This window comes from Colobus angolensis, unplaced genomic scaffold (genome assembly GCF_000951035.1).
Source record: "Colobus angolensis palliatus isolate OR3802 unplaced genomic scaffold, Cang.pa_1.0 Scaffold36, whole genome shotgun sequence".
NCBI classification, from domain to species: Eukaryota; Metazoa; Chordata; class Mammalia; order Primates; family Cercopithecidae; genus Colobus; species Colobus angolensis.
Window position 1 is genome coordinate 5,357,030 of NW_012116932.1, and position 13,757 is coordinate 5,370,786.

At 39.8% G+C, this 13,757-nt stretch overlaps 1 protein-coding gene across 2 annotated transcripts in view; it reads right to left on the minus strand.

The window, feature by feature from the left end:
- Positions 1-653: 653 nt before the first annotated feature.
- The window catches only part of XYLB (xylulokinase homolog (H. influenzae)), a 75,926-nt gene continuing 62,822 nt past the window's right edge, over positions 654-13,757 (minus strand). The window contains exons 19-20 of one of the 2 annotated variants that reach the window (XM_011953313.1): positions 5,307-5,461; positions 654-1,304 (exon numbers count right to left, since the gene is read on the minus strand). In XM_011953313.1, coding sequence (XP_011808703.1) covers positions 1,250-1,304; positions 5,307-5,461 — 210 coding nt within the window. In that variant the 3' untranslated portion in view covers positions 654-1,249. Of the gene's footprint in view, positions 1,305-5,306; positions 5,462-11,888; positions 13,531-13,757 lie in introns of those variants that run through there. The other variant, XM_011953314.1, reaches the window with a different exon arrangement.

The window sequence follows — 13,757 nt, forward strand, 5'->3', positions numbered from 1 at the left end:
TTTCAGTGAGGAGCAGAGAAACAGGCTCCAGTTGATTATCTGCAGCAAAAACATGCTCTCAAGGCACAAGCCTCTCCTGCTATCATTTGTGGTTTGAGCAGTTTTTCACTCCAGGCAGGGCCAGGTGTTCCTTGCCCTGCTCCATCAAACCAACAACTTTTAGCAGTGTACATGACAGCCATCATGAGCATGTCACATTGCTGCAGAAATCCTGTTTATGGCCAGTTTCTTTAAGGTCTGTTTATGACAGGGTTAGGGCTTGCTACCAACATGTCCCCCCTTTTTGTTTTTGCAAAGTGATAAAGGCATAGGCAGCTTTGTCACAGTAGACTACTTCTCACAGGATTTGGGATCCACATCTGCAGACTATATAAAGGCAAACAACACCGATTAAAAGCACAGTCATCATTGAAATCACAGAACCTCCAAGAGTCTTGATCCATTTTAACAGGTTAATAGCTGCTAATCCATCTGAAGCACCTTCAAGCACTTCAGTTCCTGGCATTAGCATCAGATGTGCCTGAGAAGCTTGAAATATTTGTTTCTTCAGTTTTGTAATATCTAAAGTAAATTTCCAATATGATCTTTCAAATGTTTCTTAACTCCCACTCATGCTCTGTTTCATTATACACATAAGGAGTAATGCAAAAATCAGAAGTATTCCAATCACATTGTAGCTGCATTCTATATTCTAGACTAACTACTCGATCTCCTAGCCACATTACAGTTTGTTGGAGATAATTGATTTGATTAGCTAGTTTCTGGTCTATCTTAGTTTGGGAATTCCACAGCAAAGTAGAATTTTTCTGCCAATTATTTACATAGTCTGCTGTTTGTACTGTGGAATGCAAAGCAACTCCAGCTGCTGCAGCAGTAACTGTGACAGGAATCAATCCTATAATGACTAAAATTAAAGTAGCAATGAAACGCTGAGAGTGTCTCAGAATCTTCTGAAGCATTTCAGTAATAATATGCACAAAAGGAGAGGCTTCCCAAGGATGGGAAAGCTTTACAGGTATCCATACTCCTTCTTGGGCTCTTACCACTAAAATAGAATGATCAGTATTATACAAGGAAAAATTCACACAAGAAAACAATCTACATTCTTGACAAGTCACGTGATGATTAGGGAGATCAAGTTTTAAATCACCCACTACAAGCAGGAAAGGCGGACTTATTGTCAGTCTCGACATGGCTGCAAGTGGGGGATCCTTGGGTTCCTCCCAAAATCTCTTCCTCAGCATCTGGCTCATGATAAGGTTTCAGGTGTCTTGATTATATCCAAATCGGCTGCCGGTTTTGGCCTGGAGAAACAAACATAACCTCTACCCCATGTTATTATTTTACCTATTTCCCAACTTTTTGTTATTGGATCTCTCCACCAAACCAGTTGTTCTGCTTCTGTCTTTGAAGCTGGTTTCTGTAGATGCTGTTCAGCTGCTGATAGCATCCGGCCTTTAGGCAGGCTCAAAAAATTTAAAGTTAATAATGCTAGATTTAGTTGTATGTGTGGAGTCCTATAATCACTGTTCCTATAATAACTGTTCTCCCTCTTCTGCTTTTGTAATTGTTGTTTTAGGGAGTGATTCATTCTTTCCACAATGGCTTGCCCTTGTGAATTATATGGGATGCCAGTAATGTGTTTAATATTCCATATAGAGAAAAATGTAGCTAGAGCTTGGCTAGTATAGCCTGGAGCATTGTCCATTTTAACTGAAGCTGGAATGCCCATGACTGCAAAGCATTGCAGAAGATGCCATTTAACACAGAAGATTCCCCCGTTTGGCATGTAGCCCAAACGAAGTGAGAAAATGTATCTACACATACATGTACATAAGCTAGTCTCCCAAAAGAGGGAACATGTATGACATCCATTTACCAAAGAGAATTAGGTTCCAATCCTCGAGGATTAACTCCTCCTGTAAAAGATGAGGAATGCACCATTTGGCAAGTTGGGCATTGCTGGATAATAGCTTTAGCTTCTTTCCAGGTAATGCTGTATCTGCGTTTGAGACCAGAGGCATTAACATGGGTTAAATTGTGAAAGTGTCTAGCATTAGATAATGCCATAGCAACTAGGTGATCAGCCATTTGATTTCCTGCAGTCAAATGTCCCGGAAGAGGTGTATGAGCTCTAATATGAGTAATGTAAAAAGGGTGCATTCTACTCTTAACTGCTGTTTGCAACTGTGTAAATAAAGTCATCAGTTGTTTGCATGAAATTGTAACTGAGCATTTTCAATTAATTGTGTGGGATGAACCACGTATGAAGAATCAGAAATTACACTGACAGGCATCTCAAAAGCAGTCGGCACCTCAATTACAACTACAAGCTCCGCTTTTTGAGCTGAAGTATAGGGTGTCTGGAAAACTTTACTTTTTGATCCAGAATAAGAAGCTTTACCATTACTAGACCCATCTGTAAAAACATTTTCAGCACCTTCAATTGATTTAAAATTAGTTATTCTAGGGAGAATCCAATTAGTTAATTTCAAAAATTGAAATAATTTTGTCTTTGGAAAGTGATTATCAAGAACACCTATGAAATCAGCTAAATGGGTTGGCAATTAAGTCTATTTATACAGGCTTTTTGTATTTATGCCTTTGTAAGAGGAAAAATAATTTTTCCAGGATCATACCCATGTAGTTTAACAATTTGAGTTCTCCCATTTCCTATCAGAGTAGCAATTTGATCCAAATAAGGAGTGAGAGTCCGTGAATTAGTATGTGGAGGGAAAGCTGCTCTACAAGATCCTGCTCTTGGACAATAACACCAGTAGGTGAATGCTGAGTTGGAAAAATCAATAAGTCTAAAGTCTTTTCTGGATCTATTCTATTTATTTGAGCTTTATGCACTTACTTTTCAATCAGCTGTAACTCTGTCTCAGCTTCCTTTGTTAATTGCTGAGGGCTTGGGAGACTAGGATCTCCTCTAAGGGTAGAAAATAGATTACTCATGGCATAGGTAGGAATGCCTAGAGCAGGTCATGCCCAATTAACGTTTCCTAGTAATTTTTGAAAGTCATTTAATGTTTTCAATTGATCCCTACGTGTGGTTACTTTCTGTGGCACAATGGTAGTGTCATTTACTAAGGTCCCCAAGTAGGAGTAAGGAGTAGGAGTCTGAATTTTGTCAGGAGCTATAATTAAACCAGCACAAGAAACTGAGTTTTGCAAGTGATTATAACATTGGATTAATATTTCCTGAGCAGGGACAGCACAAAGTGTATCGTACATAAAATGAATAATGTAACACTGTGAACATTTTTTAGGAGTAGGTTCAATTGCTTGTCCTACATAAGTCTGAAAAATTGTTGGACTGTTTAACATGCCTTGTGGCAACACTTTCCAGTGCAAACGTTTAGCAGGCTGCAGGTTGTTTACCGCAGGAATTGTAAATGCAAACCATTCACAGTCTTGCTCAGCTAAGGGGATAATAAAGAAACAGTCTTTTAAATCTATGACTATTAAAGGCCAATTTTTTGGAATCATAGCAGCAGAAGGCAGTCCAGGCTGCAATGCTCCCATAGGTTGTATAACTGAATTAATGGCTCTAAGATCTATCAACATTCTCCATTTACCACATTTTTTCTTAATAACAAAGACTGGAGAATTCCAGGGGGAAACGTTAGAGCTATATATCCTGTTTCTAATTGTTCAGTAACTAAGACCTCTAAAGCCTCCAGTTTCTCTTTAGTCAGCAGCCATTGTTCTATCCAAATTGGCTTACTTGTTAACCATTTTAAAGGTATAGGTTCTGGAGGCTTAACAATTGCCACCACCAAGAATGATCTCCTAAACCCTGACAAGAATGTTTTCCTTCCGCTTGAAGTGGTTTCTTTAACCCTTGTACATTTTTTCCTAATCCCATGCCAGGCACATACCCCATCTCTTGTATCATATGCTGATTTTGAGGGCTATATAATTGTTCTATATAAAGGGGAATTGTACTCCCCATTACTGTAATAAATCTCTCCCCCATAAATGTATAGGGACAGAAGTTATAGTTGGCTGAATAGTCCCAGATTGTTCATCAGGTCCTTCACAATGCAAAATATAAATACTTTGATATACTTCAGGGGCTTTACCAACTCCAACTATGTTAAATTGAGCGGGTTGAATTGACCACACAGACGGCCAGTGCTGTAGAGAAATGACTGAAATGTCTGCTCCTGTATCTACCAAACCTTTAAATTTCTGTCCCTGAATAGTTATTGCACAGGTAGGATGTTTATCAGTAATTTGATTTACCCAGTAAGCTGCTTTCCCTTGTTTATTTGTACTTCCAGATCCTCCTGTCCGTTTAGTTTCGCTTCTCCCCATTTCCACATACAGCACAATCAGGAGTTGTGCTATACGCTCTCCTGGCTCCGCTTTCCAGGGAACAGAAGTAGATATAACAATCTGAATTTCCCCCTTATAATCTGAATCAATGACTCCTGTTTGTACTTGCACTCTTTTTACATTTAAACTAGACCTACCTAGAAGTAATCCTGCCGTGCCCGCTGGCATCATCTGACTGGAGACAGCAACATTCTTTAACAGTCCCATTACAAAAGGAAAACCTGGTCCATGTTGATTAATAGCTTGTTTAAATTCTTTAAGTATTTTAAAAGGGAAAGACTCACATGTAGCCGTAATATTTCCCTGTTGATCAGGTGGGTGCATTCTAACAGGAAACTGCCAAGCATCCAGATCATCCTCTCGTCTAGCTTGCTGGATTCCTGCCTGAATAGAACTGACAGCGGTCGCTCGAGGCGCTGCTCAAACAGTCACTGGGGCAACTACTTTTCACCCAGTGTCCTCTGGAAAAGAAAGATTCAGAGGGTCAGGCCGCTCCTTTTCTTCAAAATAATGAGGGGGTGGGGGTGCAGAAGGGTAGGGACAAACCTCTCCCTCCTTTGTTGCTTTAGCTGGCAAGCAAACCTGTTCTGTCACCTCTTCTGTTACTTCATTAGACTCTCCTTCTTCCTCTGATTCCTCCTCCTATAATCTGTGTGGAAAGGCTCCAAGGTGGAATGAACCAGAGCCCACACTGGTCAGTTATAGGAATATCCCCAGCACCATCCTTATATGCCTTTTTCAGTGTGCAGCCTACTTTTTCCCAGACCTCTACATTCATAGTTCCTCGGTTCGGAAACCAGGGGCAGTATCTCTCTACCGCACTAAAAAGCTGCATAAGTCAGCCACTGCTAACCTTCACTCCTCCTTTTCTGAGGAGATGTCGAAGAAGACTCAAATAAGCCTCATGCCTGCTCGACCCTTGTCCCATTGTTACCCTGATGCTTCTGAGCTCCCCTTCTTACCATGGGAATTGCTTTAACAGTACTCGGGTGTCCTCCAGTGTAGTTCCACATTTTCTAACCGTTGCTCCGGTGATCCTTACACCTGGGTTTGAGCCCCCACGTTGGGCACCGCTTGCTGAGACCAGCTCGGTCATGGAGACTCCAAACCAGTGGTGCTAGAGGAATTAAGACAAAGACATGGGAATATAGTGTAAAGTGGGGATTAGGGGCTGACAGCCTTCAGAGCTGAGAGCCATGAACAGAGCTTGACCCATACATTTATTGACAGAAAGCCAGTGATAAGCATAGCTTTGATAGATTGTAGGTTAGCTAAAAGCATTCCTTATGGGAAACAAAGCAATCTCAGTGAGGAGCAGAGAAGCAGGCTCTGGCTGATTATCTGCAGCAAAAACATGCTGTCAAGGCACAGCTCTCTCCTGCTATTGTTTGTGGTTTGAGCAGTTTTTTGCTCCAGGCAGGGACAGGTATTCCTGCTCCAGTAAACCAACAACTTTTATCAGTGTGCATGACAGTCCTCATCAGCATGTCACATTGCTGCAGAAATCCTGTTTATGGCCGGTTTCTTTAAGGCTTGTTTATGACAGGGTTAGGGCTTGCTATCAACAACATGGCAACACCCTGTCTCTACCAAAAAAAAAAAAAAAATATTCTTTGAAAGATGCATACTATTAATATTGACACAAAAAGAAGTACAAAATCTGAAGGGCCATATATTTTTATTTAAATTGAATTTTAACTTAAAAGTTCCACAAAGAAAACATCTAACTAAGATGGTTTCACTGGTGAATTCAATCAAATATTTAAGGAACACATAATACCAAAACCATAACACAGATACGTAAAACATTTGCCAAAATTCAAGACAAACCTACACATTCTTTTTAAACATTCCTCCCCACCTCTAGCAAGAAATGAAAGGAAATTTCTTAGCCCAATGGAGGGTGTATTCACACATACACTCTTAGTGATAAAATGCTGTCCCCTAAGATCAGGAACAAGGCAAGGATTATTACTCTCCCTGCTTCCATTCAATACTATACTAGACATTCTAATCATTGCAGTAAGGCAAGAAAATGAAATAAAATGCTTACAGATTGAAAAGAAGAAAAACTGTCTTTGTTTTTACAGGTGACATGACACGATGGATAGAAATCCTACATATCCTACTAATACAAAATACTACCATAACTAGTAAGTGAATTTAATAAAGTTGCAAGACACAAAATCAAACAAAAATTGATTTTTATGGCCAGGTGTGGTGTCTTATGCCTGTAATCCCAGCACTTTGGGAGGCCAAGGTGGATGGATCACAAGGTCGGGGGATTGAGACCATCCTGGTCAACATGGTGAAATCCTGTCTACTAAAAATACAAAAATTAGCTGTGCATGGTGGCAGGTGCCTGTAATCCCAGTTTACTCTGGAGGCTAAGGCAGGAGAATTGCTTGAACCCAGGAGGCAGAGATTGCAGTGAGCTGAGATCGCGCCACTGCACTCCAGCCTGGTGACAGAGTGAGACTCCATCTAAAAACAAAATGATTTTTGTATGTTAGCAACGAATAATTCCATATACCATAGACTATCCCTATATGCTAGCGAAAACAATCGAAAAAATGAAACACTTTTCCAACAGCATCAAAACAATTAAATGTGTACAAACGGCCAATAAGAACACAAAAAGTGCTTAACATCACTAGTCATTAGGAAAACACAAATCAAAACCACAATGAAACTTCACTTCACATCCATAAGGATGGCTATTATATATATATTTAAAAAAATAAAAATAACAAGTGTTGACAAGGATGTAGAGAAACTAGATCCCTGTGCATTACTGCTGGGAATGTAAAATGGTGCAGCTACTGTGGAAAACTGTGGTGGGTCCTCAAAAAGTTAAACAGAATTCCTGTATGATTCAGCAATTTCACTTCTAGGTATACACCCAAAAAATTGAAAGCACGGACTCAAACAGATATTTGCACAGCAACATTCATAGCAGCATTATTTATAATCAGCAAAAGGTGAAAACAGCTCAAATGTCCACTGATGGATGAATGGATAAACAGGATGCGGTATATAAAGACAGCAGAATATTATTCAGCCTTGCTACAATGTGAATGAACCTTTAAATTTAAAACATTAAAACATTAACTATTTTACATGTGTGTGGAATCAGCCAGACACAAGAGGACACATGTATGATACCACTTATATGAAAAACCTAGAATAGGCAAATCCATAGAGACAGAAAGGATAGCCATCAAGGGCTGGAGAGAGAAAAACAGGAGTTATTGTTTAGTGAGTAGAGCTGCAGCCTAGAATGATAAAAAGGTTTTGGAAATGTGTGGTGGTGATGATAGCATAATATTGTGAATATACCTACTGCTACTGAATTTGATCTTTATATGTTCGCAATGAATAATTCAACATACCATGGAATATTCCTAAATGTTAGTAAAAACAATTGAAACAATGAACACTTTTCCACTTAAAAATGGTTAAAATGATAAATGTCATACATTTCATCACAAAATCTTTTTTAAAAATCAAACATTTAACAAAATATGTGTAAGACATACACTAAAAACTATAAAACTTTGTTAAGGGGAATAAAAAGAACTAATAATAGAGAATAATAGAGAACTGTCCTTTGTTTATGGAATTTACCCCTCATTGGTACACAGAGATCTTCCTCATTACTTTTTATTGCATGGATGCATTATAATCTATTCAATCTGTCCTATATTAATGTATATTTGCCTTTTCCCAAGTACTTTGCTATTATCAATAATTTCACAATAACCTTATACACACGTTGTCTTGTATGTTGGAATTGTGTCTTTGTGCAGATTCCTATTGGAATGGTTCAGTCATACTGATATTTAGTTTTGTTAGATGTTGCCCGATTTCCTTCCTTAGGAGTTTCACAAAATTGCACTCCTACCAGAAATGTATATGAATGTCTATTGTTCCACAGCCATGGTAACACAGAATTTTATCAAACTCTTTGATTTTTGTCAGTAAGCATTTTAAAATATGCTTAAAGTGTATTTGCATATTTTTCTGATACATGTATATGTGTGTGTGTGTGTGTGTGTGTATATATATATATATATTTTTTTTTTTTTGAGATGGAGTCTTGCTATGTCGCCCAGGCTGGAGTACAGTGCTGCCATCTCAACTCACTGCAACTTCCGCCTTCCAGGTTCAAGTGATTCTCCTGTCTCAGTCTCCTGAATAGCTGGGATTACAGGCGTCTGCTACGCCCGCCTAACTTTTTTTGTATTTTTAGTAGAGACAGGGTTTCACCATGTTGGCCAGGCTGATCTTGAACTCCTGACCTCAGGTGATCCACCTGCCTCAGCCTCCCAAAGTTCTAGGATTACAGGCATGAGACACTATGCCCGGCCTGCTGATATATATACTTTTTTTTTTTTTGAGACGAAGTCTCAAAAGTCTCTTAAAGTGCTGCGATTACAGGTGTGAGCCACCATGCCCAGCCTAGAAACTGTCTTTTGAGCAACTATGCCTGTTTGCTGCCCATAGAAAGTTGGGGGTCCAGGGTCTTTTAACATTTAGTCCCTTTTAATCCAGGTTAATGCCATTAGTATAGCTTCCTAAAATGTACTGTGGGTTTTATGTGTCTTATTGGAGTCTACGTACCAAAAGCCCACTCACAATTATTTTTGAGATAGCACCCTATGGGTTTAATCACTGATATGCCGGGTGTGTGAGGCTGCCGTGGGACAACAATCTTATGATTCCTAGAAGAGTCATAAGTTCCTAGGGACTACAGGCTCCTGCCACCATGCCTGGCTAATTTTTGTATTTTTTTGTAGAGATGGGGTTTCACCATGTTGGCCAAGCTGGTCTCAAACTCCTGAGCTCAAGCGATCCACCTGCCTCAGCCTCCCAAAGTGCTGGGATTACAGGTATGAGGTATCACGCTTGCCCTATAGTAGTATTCTCTATTATCAAGGTAGAAAGTTCAACATATATTCATTAGATCTACTTTATAGATACTGTTATTTAGATCACTTGTATCCTTAAATGTATTTTTTGTCTCCTTAACTTCAGTCTTGGGTGAGACAGAGGTGTTTTAAAGTTCTCTGTTATTTCTAGGTTTCTATTCATTTTTCCTTGCATAATTTGTTATGCAAATGTTATGTGCTTTAACAAGGTAGAAGTAACACAATGGAAACAATGAAAAACGAGGGAGAGAGAAAGAGGAAAGTACAAAGAGCTCTTTGTTGTACAGGCAATAGGTGGGAGCCAAAGAATATCATTTAAAGTTGACAAACCAGATAATTGAAGCTGTAACACTCATAAGTAGTATATCCTCGTTGTGACTTGTGGCTTTTAGCATTTTAATGTATCCTTCATTGTCTTGTCTATTTTTTCCTGAATTCTACCTTTTCAGATATGGATACTGTAATCTTTGTCTTCTGTGGTCCTACTTGCCCGGTCTATTTTTGCCCATCTCTTTTTATTTAGCTTCTCTGAATCACTTATTTTAGATGTGTCTCTTATAAATAACAGACAATAAGACATTGGTTTGTAAGCCAATCTGATATTCCTTTTAATAGGTAAGTCCTTTCACATGTGCTGATTTAACTTACATGCTTGGACTCAATATATTTACTGTATGATGGCATGTTTTCACTGTAATCTACTGCCTTTTTTCACTGTATGTTTTTCACTGTAATCTACTGCCTTTATTATTGTTTCTTTGAGCATTGATGGAGATTTACATTTTTATTCTAGTAATTATACTATGTATTCTATACTATTACTTTAAATAGTACAGTACACCTTTACTGCTCTAAATCTCCTTTTCCTTACTTACACTTCATATACTTGTTTTGTCAACTTTAAATAATGCTCTTTGACTTCTACATATTGCCTAAGCAACAAGGAGTTCTTTGTACTTTCCTCTTCCTCTCCCCCTTCTTTTTTGTTACTTCTGTCTTGTCAAAGCATATACCATTTGATACTATTTCATGTCATTAGAACTTGTGTCCCCACCCAAATCTCATCTTGAATTGTAATCTCCAGGTGTTGAGGGTGAGACCTGGTGGGAGGTGACTGGATCATGGGGGTGGTTTCTTCCATGCTGTTCTCATGATAGTAAGTTCTCACGAGAGCCGATGGTTTTATAAGACAGTTTTCCCTGCTTGCTCTCTTGTGCGTTCGTGCTTTCTCTTTTTTGCCACCATGCGAAGGTCCTTGCTTCCCCTTCCCCTTCTGCCATGATTGTAGGTTTCCTGAGGCCTCCCCAGCATGTGGAACTGTGAGTCAATTAAATCTCTTTTCTTTATAAATTACTCAGTCTTGAGTACTATCTTTATTTATTTTTTATCTTTTTGAGACAGAGTCTCACTGTCGCCCAGGCTGGAGCGAAGTGGCATGATCTCGGCTCACTGCAATCTCTGCCCCTAGGTTCAAGCAATTCTCATGCCTCAGCCTCCTGAGTAGCTGAGATTACAGGGGTGCACCACCATACCCAGCTAATTTTTGTATTTTTAGTAAAGATGGGATTTCACCATGTTGGCCAGTCTGGTCTCGAACTCCTGACCTCAGGTGATCTTTCTGCGTTGGCCTCCCTAAGTGCTGGGATTACAGACATGAGCCACCATGTCTGGCTGGGTACTATCTTTATAGCAGTGTGAGAATAGACTAACACTGTTCTTCCACACTTATCCCCACTTCCATTTGGTCTCAGGTCTACAACCAAAGATATTCAATGGTCATATCCAGTCCTTTTACTCATTTCCCCAGTCATCTCCTAGTTGGATGAAGCTTGTCTTTTAGTAGAATTCTAAGGAAGAAGTTGTGGGTACAATAGTCCCTGGGTTCTTGTGTAATTAAAACTTCTTCCTATATCCCTGATACTTAAAGGACAGCTTGGCGAAATATGAAATCCTCAGTTCATACTTTCTTTGAGTTTCTTGAAAAGGTTGCCCTATTGCTATCTCGCTTTGTTGAGAAGTCTGATGCCAACGAGATCTTTCCTTTGTAAGACACTAGGTCTTTTGGCCTAGAGGCTTCCATAGTTCTTTTCCTTTGGCTTCAAAGTATAGTTGGTAGGATATGTCTCAGAGCTCATCATTCTGGGTAAATATTCGAAGTAACAAGATAGACCCTTTCAAGATAAAGTTTCAGGTTTTCTTTTGTTTTCAGAAAGTTCTTTTGGGTTTGAGTTTTAATATTTGAATTTTAAAGATTAACTCTATTCCACTGTCTTATCTTTTGTCTTCATGAGTTCCAATTTTACCTGTTTCATCTTTTCTTTGCCAATCTTCTTTATCTATCATTTTATTTCTGGGTCTTTCTGGCTCTTCCCTTAATATTGCTTTGTTTGTTTTGCTTCTCTTAGCTTTTCTTACTCCTACCTTCTACGTGCCTTAATGTACTTGTGACCATATCTATTTTCATTAAGATACAGTATAATTTAGTATTCATATCTGTGATGACTTATCTTTTTGTTCAAATTATTTCCCAAGTTCTGTCAGTTCTCTTCTCATATATGCTTGTAGCTTTTTCATTTTTATTCTGAGGTTTTGAATTTCTGATCTCTGGTGTCCTTTTATATCCACAATTATTTAATTTATTTTCAAATTCATGTTGAAGTGTTTTGTTACAGTTTACTGTTTCATGGTCCAAGACAGCCTTTTTCTGCTGGCCAATAATGTAAAATGTCTTTAAAAAGTAATGTCTAGGGGGAGTTGTCTGTCTTCTTCGGAATCTTGGCCTTGCTGTCGTATCTAACAGGCCGTTATGTTTAACCTCTTGCTTCCTTTGCCCCCTTTCGTCCACCATGCCTCCAAAGGACACCACTCCCTTTCAAGATGGCTTCATCTCCATCAGAAGTGATGCCTTTGATCCCATTCATTTTCTAAGCCCCTTCCTTTTAACTTCCCACTAGCTACTGCTCTGATCTACCAGGTCTTAAACCTATCTGCAGGATTTTGTCACTCTGGGTGAGAACATGAGTATTTTGATTTAGCTGGAGTCTTGAGCTCAGTAAAGACCTGGGGCAGAAGAAAAATCTGGAAGAGTCTGCAGGAGTCAGATCACAGAGGACTTTCTGTGGAGGCTTTTGCAATAATTTGAGCAAGGAATAGAAAGGTATAAAGTAAAACAGGAGGGATAAAGAGGAAGGAAAAAGGAACTCACTATACAAATATAGGAAGAAAACTCAAAGTGAGAATCACAACTTTTCAGCTAATGAAATACTCCAAAATAAAAAAGAAATCCAGAATTTGGGAAATTCTTCCAGAGAAATGACACAACTTCTTCAACAAGTGGACTGCAAGTAGAGAGAGGGAATGAGGGAGAAAAAGGGAGAGACGTTCTAAACTGTGCCACTTGGGAGACGGTCCCTCTCAGTGATCTGTGGGCACAGCTAAAAGGAGGGCACAGGAAGCATGTCCACCAGGCCCACCGTTTGGGCGGGAGGTTGTGAATTATGCCAGGTGAGTTTGGGGAGGGAGGACACAAAGGAGGGGGAGAGAACAGATGGTGAAAGGAGAGGATGGGGACAGCATGGAGAGGGTGAGCATGGGGCAAATAAGAGAGGCTCTGGGAGGCACCTCAGACAGCTGAAACAAGGAGGGCAGGGTGTGGGAGAGAAGAGGCTGTGGGGTTTGGATTGGGGGAGAGGATGGATGGTAGGATCAAGATATGGGGTGGGGGTGGCTGTGGGTCATGGTTTGGGGAGGAGTGGGCAGAGAATCAGGGTTGGAGAAAGAGATAGGATGAGGTTAGGGGGTGAGACAGGGCTTTGTCTCCCCCATTCTGCTGATTTGAGTCCCTAGATTAGCTTTAATTCTGCCTCTACAAGGGGAAAAGTCATAGTTTTTATCGGACATATTCTAGTCTCGGTGTTGTCCTGCTTCCTGGGATAAAAGACAGGAAAAGAGAGATGTTTTCCTGCCCTGGGGCACACGGGCACATGGGCACAAGGACACGAGTGCCCATCTATCTTCAGGCAGATGTGCTGAGGAGGGCTTTAAAATAGTCCTGGACACTCCAAGGAGTCGGCAGGAAGAGCTGTTCAGAACAGGGAAGTGGATCCCTGCTGTCCAGGGCCATGTCTTCAAGTGGGGTCAGTAAATCTGGGCAGGCAGGGGCAACAGGGATGCCTGTTCACTCCAGAGGCCCCTGGGTCTGAGACAAGATTCTCTGCTCGAGTTTGGCGTACTGGGGGAGGAGGGCCTCGTAGACCTAGAAGAGCAGAAAAAGCAGTTTAGAACAGGGAGAGGGGAAATGCCTCTTACATCTGGTTGCACTTTGCAATTTAAAATTTTTAAATTCCGTTTACTTGCAATTTAACTTTTTTGCTGGGCAAAAGAAAGAAAGCATCAATTCACAAAAGAGGAAATGCTAGGAGTTCTCAAATCTGTAGTTTAAGATATTTTTAAACTATAAATTATGACAAGAAACTAATTTTT